Here is an 8,173-nt window from a genome sequence, read left to right as displayed (position 1 = left end):
CTGACTTTTGTTTGCTCCTGCAGACTCCAAGAGTGTCTGATATATGATACGAAATAAAATAGTGTTGGACTGAATAAATGAAAAAAAAATCGCGTACTTCCGTATCCCTCAGCTTCTCCAAATCGACGTCATCTTGGCGGATGACTCTCTTGCACAAGGATCTCCTAGCCGGATCTTTCAGTAAAGAAAAGGTACGAACTTTCGCCCCGTGCTTATAATTACCGTGACAGTTTGGGACGCCGCAGCAGCTCATTCCGCAAGCCAAATAAAAGAGAGGGTTTCAAAAAGCGCGGCCGCCAGGCGAACCTAAACAAACCCGCCGCCGAAGAAATTGTAGCAACCATTTCTGGCCCCAAGTTGCCTACCGCGCCGAAGATACGCCCGCCGAATTTAGCGACATCGGGGCACGTGACGTCTGTGCCAGGGGCGAGGAAAGGTGAAAGGGGCCTTGGAACTTTTAGAGGGTGTTGGCACAGCACGCGACACCCACGAGATTGGATTGAATTGGATTGTAAAGGCTATATGGCAGAGCAAGAACATTTTCTGACAAATATAAAATTATTTTAGTTAAATATATTTTTCTTTTGGTTACAAATATAAAACAGCATACAAAAAATTAATGGCAATACCTTTGTGATTTGTATCTTTTTGGCGGTACTAGAAGTTTTAGGTGGTCTACTTTTCACCATGGAGGCACTTTTTTGATAGGTAGGTCTCTCTCCGCCAGTCTTGGTGCTTCAGTTCATCTTAGGATGAGACGAAACTATGGTTGAATTCTTTACATTCAAAAGAGATTTCCCAATTGTACTTTTATATTACGAAGCCCTTCACATATCAAGGAACGCGACTGCTTCGCCGGGATTCCATTGCAATATGGTTAGTGAGATTTGACATAGTTCCTCAGATGTCTGGAAAACATCGATTTGGTGATGGGCAGCCTGACTAGAAAGCAAGGCGCACGACTCTAACCTTAATACATCACAACTTCAGTGCGTAAAAAGTATGCTTATGGCGCTTACTCAAACTTGCCCACGTATTTATTTATTTATTGCAATTGCGCGTGACGTTTGGTGCATATTCGCGACTCTAGCAAAACGGACGGCATCTAGCGGAAAAACACTCAACTGGCCGGAACAGATTCTTTCGCGATTGGTGACCGTCTCTTGTAGCTTCCGTGATTACATGTCGGATGTTTGCGCGATAAAAAAGTTGTCCAGGCGACTCTGTTGTAACTGTCAGCATGTTCCCAGGTTGCTCCGCACGCAACCTACGCAACCACGTGAACCAGACATTCCGCGGTTATCAACGTTTATCAGTACCGTGGAAAGACAGTGGGCAGTCCTTTCATCGCTTCCTCAAAAAAAAGTCGACTCTGGAAGCTCGCTTACGCCAAAAAATCACCGCAGATTTGAAACGTGGAGGATCAAAAGCGGGGCAAACCATTTTGAGTTCAATGCTTGCTTTCTGAGGCACCAGCGCTGCGCATTGAGCTGGCACATGGCACGACATGGCCTATCATTAGACCGCCACATCTGCCCGATATTGGCGCCTCCTATAGGTCGCTGAAGTCGCAAATAAAGTAGTACAAAGTGGCCCGGTCGTGCTCTCTTAGGGCATTCCTGCAGCTGATTGAAACCAGTTGCATGACGAACACCTCAGGACCCTTAATTTAGTAATTTAGTTTATAACCAATTGTGGTGTAAAGAGTTTGCTCAAATGTGAGCCTACCGTGAACAATTCGTAGCAAAAATGCAGCAGACATCTCTACTTCTACAAACAAGCGCTCTACTAGCATGAAGACGACAAAAGACGTTCAAGAGAGCACATTTTTTCAAACTATACTCTGGGTCATAAAGCTTTATTTCAAATCCTGTTGCGTGAATCGGATAAGAATTGCAGTGCTACATACATAGGCTATCATTTTTGTTAAGAAAAACACAAATGACACATTCACGTGACTGACCTCAAAACAAGTACTTAATTTTATCTCCCATGTCCCTGCTTTCCATGGTGCACCACCCAATTGCTATTTTCTCTTGTTTTCTTTTGTTTACAGTAAAATTGAAGAACAAAAATGACTTAATGCTTGTCGGCTAGCTCCTTGTCCACCCAAAGAGTCATAATACCAGTACCTTCGAACTACTCGTCAATTTTACGCTTCATTTGTGTTACATTTTCGGGCGAAAAGTACGATTTCCAGCCACCAACTTCACCTTTCCGAACAAAGCTGCATTTAGCCGGTTTTCTTTCTTCGTTTCCTGAGACTGGCGGAACATCAGCGCGCCCAAGCAACTTTGCTATCCCTTTCGCGTCGGTTCTCAGTACATCTTTCATGAAATCGACGCTACTCCTTTCAAGAACTAGTTTCAGTAGCTCGCTGTCACTCCGCATCATATCGCCATACTCCTCGCCTAAGAAGCACGCCAACCTACGAACAACGTCCACCTTGTCCCTATGAATCTCCTCGTAAGTCACAAAAAACACATTAGAATCGTGTCTGTGCTCGTAACCCGAGAGGACGTGGTCAAAGTAGTCGCCGAAGCCAAACCGACCATCCAGAAACGTGCCCAGGAAATCCTCGAAAGTTCCGTCGGCGAAGTCGAACAACGGAAAGTCCCGCATCATGTAGAAGTTGGACACGCAGCAGTCCCAGGGATTCCTGGCCACGTAGACGTATTTGGCCTTGTCGCTGAGCAACAGTCTGTTCATCGGAAGGTGCGTCCGTAGGAGCCTTGGAGCCTCCGATGACGACTCCTGCAGTCCCTGAATCTCCAGGAATGGGGCCCTGTTCGTGAACTCGGCGAATGTCCTCATGGATTGGCCATTGTTCAGGAGGAGCTGGATCATTTGCTGAACCAAATGGGTCCCCGTTCTGGGAAAAGTCACCTAAAGGTTTCGTTTTTTTTATTTATTTAGCTGTTGAAGCTTCAACTCACTTCTGCTGACATCTTAATTAGCCCCGGTCTCACTGCTCGTACTCTGTAGATTTTCTTGAAGCATGCATGTACATGAAGCAAAAATGCTTGGAACGTGCATGAGGCGTATGCGCGGATGACTCTTTTATAATTGTCTGCGGAGAACTATGTGGGCTTTCGTATGATGTTTGAGTAGCGTGACTGCGGGCTTTGCGAATCTATCGCTACTGGTTTAATTAAAACACATACAAACATATTTAATACTTCTCGTTTTACTTCTGGTTGATGACTAGCTAGTCAGGGATGATACTTCGTTATACCGGCACTCTAGAGAACGTGGATTAATCAGATGTATCGTAATTATAACCATAAATGGCCGTACAAAGTTGAAGAACTCCAGTACAAATTTACAGTAACGTTTGAAAGGGATATTAGTATTTATCTTCTAAGTACTGCATTTTCAAATTCAAGAAGTTGGCTTGAGCTCCCTCGTCAATTATTTGAAGTAAAGTGTAGTAACCGACAGCGTAAGAAACGCAGGTCGTGGTTTCTTATGTTTATTTATTTATTATTTCATTTACGTTTCGTAATTTCATTTCGTTTCATTTCATTTCAATTTCATTTCGTTCACGCCCCTTTGCTTCATGATTCGTTCTTTGCTCTTATCGTCTGATGCCACAATCTCAGCAATAACTAGATGCTCGGTAACCGCCACGTCGTGCGTATCTTAAACTGCCTGTGACTATAGCTTACAAAAGTTTCTTAGGTCGCAAATAGGTCATATGCAAAATTGTTGTCAGCTATCGTCATCACGTCATTTAAAAGCCGCCGTTTTTTTCACACCTTCCAGTTGTGGACGAGGAGCACCGGCATTTAACTCGGTTTTCATAATATTAGGGCCATTTTTTTGTAAATTCAATTGGTCGCTGTTTAGTTTCGGTTCAAATAAGAAAAGAAAGATGGACGCAAAATTCTGGGAAATTAACTCTCAGCAACGAGGTCGCAAGACTCGTCGCTCTAGCAGTAAACTTGGACATTCAGGTTAGTGAACGGTCTTTATCGCAAACGTTTGTGTGAAGGGTTCGTACTAGAATTGCAGCAGGTGATTGTATTTTAGCTGTACTGCTCCCAGTTTGCCGGGACCATTGTCTCTCGGGCGAAACCATTCGGTAATGGATCATGAGTGCACTGGATGGCACTTTTCTTTTTGCATATGACCTATTGTCTTCAAAATTGTTGAAAACGCTGTATGTCTAGTAGGCATGTTAGGTAAAGTTAAAATCACACTGACCGTATTACAAGGAACCACCACACATACGTTTCCAGAGTACAGAATTTTTCTAGGTGAGATCAATTGTTCCATTCGTAAGCAACAGCACACAGCTAATAACTGATGCGTGAGCGAATATTTCACCCAGACTTGTACGTAATCCGTTACAAGTAACGAAATTACTTGTAATCCCTTACGTTTATCAGTAATTTTGTAACGGAATAATTACATATTTTCTAGTGTAATTTTAAAGTAATTCCCTTACATTTTTGACGTAACGGATTCCTTGTAATCCGTTCCATTTTATTTGTCAGAACCAACACCCCCCCCCCCCCCCCCGCCTCCATTTTAAATAAAAGTTTTTTTCTTCTTTTTTTCATTTTTGTAAAGTCGAGCGCAGTGACACTGTCACGGGAATCGACCAGCGCAAAGGGAGGCTTGGCACTCTTCAGTTCCGAAAAGCCTTTTTTTCCAACACCAAGCCTCTGAATCTATCTTTTTTTTTTTTTAGACCCTAACATCAATGTCAAAAAATCCAAATGAACAATTCACGAAAAAAAAAGAAAAAAAAAAGGGGGGGGGGGGGCAAGTTATTTCCGCTTTTTTTTTTAGTCCCTTTGTTTTTTCTTTGCGATCGAAGACGGGGAGAGGAGGACACCAAGTGATTGTGCGCCTCTTCGAGAAGCTCTAGGCGGTAAGTGCACTGAAAAGAATTAACAATGTCCTTCTCGGATATAGTGACTCCGCCCATTTTCATAATTTCACAACAGGAGACAACGCTCCGTCTACCCTACCCTTTTAAGAGTCAGCTTTTTGCGAGCATTTAGGAGATGGTAATAGTATTCCTTTCTTCTTCCTGTTTCGCCCCAGCAGGACGCATCTTATCTCAAGCAGATATTTTTACAAATAAAACATAATGGTAGCTGTCGTAGGCTTGATATTCTGGGCTTGAGGAGAGAGTGAAATTCGTGAGTGGGGCCATAGCGCGGCTTACTCAGTACCCTACACTTTGCTACCCGTGGCATCAGTGGACGTCTATCTGGAGAACACCGGAGTAAACTGCAGTCGGTTCGTGCTCCGTGCGTTTTTGAACAGCTCCAAGAAAGGTACACACGGCGAACATGCGTTTACACTTCCCTGTTTTAACCGACGTTATAATTAATTGTTGTTATGAGTGTCCATCTTTTTGTTTTATTACTTATATTTATATACTGGAAACTTCTTTTTTTTATTTACCAACGTCTCAAGTGAGGCTCGAACTGTTCAGAACCAAAACAAGAAGAATAACGAGCCAAACCTTATATATTATTTAATTATCACCTTACTGTTACAACTATGTTTTGCTATTGATGACTTCTACAGCTTCGCGATTTAGAGAATGGTGAATTTTAGTAGATCAATCCGATGGCTCCGATAACGACATCCCATACTTCGCCGCCGTCTGTGCGTATACATCATATCGTTATCGGGTACCGTTATCGCGGGGATCGGAGGTATCGGAAGGATGTACTAGATCTCTCGAATAGCAGGCAACGGCTGCAACGACGAAGCTTTGCTCTACATTCGAGGTAATTAGTACTTCCCTTGCTTCGCTGAAAAAGATCACTGCAGAGCATGAAGCATTCGTGAGGAACAATATGGCACTCCCATCCAGTGCCTCAGCTCAAATGGTGTTCAGCGTAGCAGTCGACATATTAGAGAGTTTTAGTAGATCGTTCCCATGACCCCGATAACGATACCCGATACTCCGCCACCGCCTCCCTTGTGCGTGCATAGTATCGTTATCGGGGCTATCGGAGGTATCGGAACGATCTACTAAAACTCTCTGTTGAGTAAGAGATAATGCAAAATGTCTGAAGAGACATTCGAGAGCCAGCTGTTGCTCAAAATACTCAAGGTCATTAAATGGACGAGGTGACAAGAATAAGAACTTGAATAACCCTCTTCCCTTTGTTTCTTACTTGAGGACAATAATGTTAAAAGTAACGCCACGAAAGTAACGGATTACTTTTTGGGGTAACGGTCAGTTACTTTCATGGGAGGGTAATTGTAATTGTAATAAATTACAATTTAGCCTTGAGTAATTGTAAATGTAATTCCTTACTATTTTTCAGTAACGTGTACAAGTCTGATTTCACCTACCCATTTACTCTATGGTACCTGTTAACAAGTATTTACAGTACAGCATCATTCGCCTGTCCGTTGCAACGGAAATGAGAATATGTTGGGTCACCTCAATTATGTCCCCCTCTTGAGGTTCAAACCCCAATGATTCCATGTAAAATCTGGGGTTATAATAGGCGGAGCATGCCTCGCCGTTGATCAGCTTGGTGGCAGGAGTCCTCTTGGTACTGTTCATGGCTAAATCTGCCATGACTCGTTGCTTGTCTGAAAAACAAAACATTCAAATTTAGTTTTTTTTTTTTTAATTATTAAAGTAGCATGATCAGGTAAAAATAATTCAATGGTCTAATATTCCTGGAAAGCTCAAAAGAGCAACCGACTTTTTGAGAAGACGTATTTCTGTCTTTTGACTTCCTCTCGAGTCGCTGATAAATTCTGCTAAGTCTTGATGGGTTTAAAAGGGGGCGTGGGCTGCAAATCTGATATTCCGCGTGATATCTTAATTCCAAAAACATCGACATTAGAAACTCTGCTAGTCAAAATGCAGATATATCCAGTTTATAAAAAGCACTAAAAACATTTGTTTTTTTGTCTCATAAAGAACAGTGCATGCTATTGTGATCTATGGCAATAAAAATGGAGGTGTGTTTTTTATGTGATTCGTAAAAACAAAATAAGAACGCACGCGTATACACACTTGCGCATACATAAATGCATACATACGTACATCTATATAGACAGACATACAGGCATACATGCATGTATACACACATAATATTTTCTACAACACGAAGGATTTCTTGAAGACTGAGGGCAAAGACTAAGTGCATCACCCATTTATAAAAAAATGCGCGCGTACACATGCACATATAAATGCAAACATACATACGCGATCAGCGTTCATATGTAGAGGCAGAGCTGAAAGTCCGCGTTTATTGTTGCTACACCCGGTTTCACATGAAGTCCAACAGCAGCCAAAGTTCCGATCCGAGGGAGCCAATCGAGCAACGTCGAAAGTCCATCGTCGCGGCACTCGTCGTCTTTCTGTTTTTCGTACGACCGGCTGAACCACCAATCTCCACTAGGGGGCTCGATGGCGCATTGAGCGCACAGGTATGAAGTCACCGAAAGTAAGTCGTTTGCCCAGGAAGTGACCTCTTGACGGGCAACTTTTTCAAGAAGGTAGGGCGAGGAAAAGGAAGACCGGGGGGGGGGGGGGGGGGGGGGGGGGGGGGGAGGGGAGGGGGGGGAGAAAGTAGATAAAACGCTTAAGAAAAGAGGAGGTTTCCCCCTCTCCTCTCCAGCGTTCCGTTTGCTTTCTCGTCTCCGGTCTTCTTTCCCTCGCCCTACCTTTTTGAGTTGCGACGGACTATAGTTCAAACAGCGTTTAGGACTCCGGAGTTTCGCTTGTCATCTCAAGAGAGCCTTCTTGTTACGCAGTAACAGCGCGTGCAGACCCGAGCAGTCTCCTGGGAAGCCATTTGGTGCGAGAATTTCGAGATCCTACTTGATCAAGTTTGCATATGTCCCACGTTCAAATTACTTGTTCTTCGGATATAATTCAAAACGGGATTATTAAAACCCACTCAAAGACAAATAAAAATCAAACAACACGGAACAAGACGTTGACTGAATGCACTGAGAAGCCCAGCAGACGCCCGACTTCTGGAACCAGCATCGAACTTCCGGTGGCTTCGCTCGCTCAAGGCTCGGAGGGCAGCAACGCGCCATCCAACCCCCCTATTCGCCCGATGGTTGAGATCGGATTGAAAACAGGGTAGGCGTTGGATTTGAAAAGACAATACACTTCATTCCACGTAAAGAACACGCCCGTAGGTTGTGATTTCGGTTACATTTAGGAGAT

General features: G+C 43.5%; 1 protein-coding gene across 1 annotated transcript; it reads right to left on the bottom strand.

Moving 5' to 3' along the window:
• Positions 1-2,139: 2,139 nt before the first annotated feature.
• Positions 2,140-2,847, bottom strand: LOC121837846 (sulfotransferase ssu-1-like). Its single transcript, XM_042293680.1, has one exon. The coding sequence runs from the start codon at positions 2,845-2,847 to the stop codon at positions 2,140-2,142; it is 708 nt and encodes a 235-aa protein (XP_042149614.1).
• Positions 2,848-8,173: the final 5,326 nt, after the last annotated feature.

The sequence above is a fragment of the Ixodes scapularis genome, unplaced genomic scaffold, assembly GCF_016920785.2.
Source record: "Ixodes scapularis isolate PalLabHiFi unplaced genomic scaffold, ASM1692078v2 PGA_scaffold4__175_contigs__length_147842914, whole genome shotgun sequence".
Classification (NCBI taxonomy): Eukaryota; Metazoa; Arthropoda; class Arachnida; order Ixodida; family Ixodidae; genus Ixodes; species Ixodes scapularis.
The sequence above is the reverse complement of the archived record's forward strand: the minus strand, read 5'-3'. Positions and strand labels throughout refer to the sequence as shown.

Coding starts and splice junctions, on each gene's coding strand:
- LOC121837846 (XM_042293680.1), bottom strand. CDS start 2,847: ATGATCCAGCTCCTCCTGAACAATGGCCAATCCATGAGGACATTCGCC.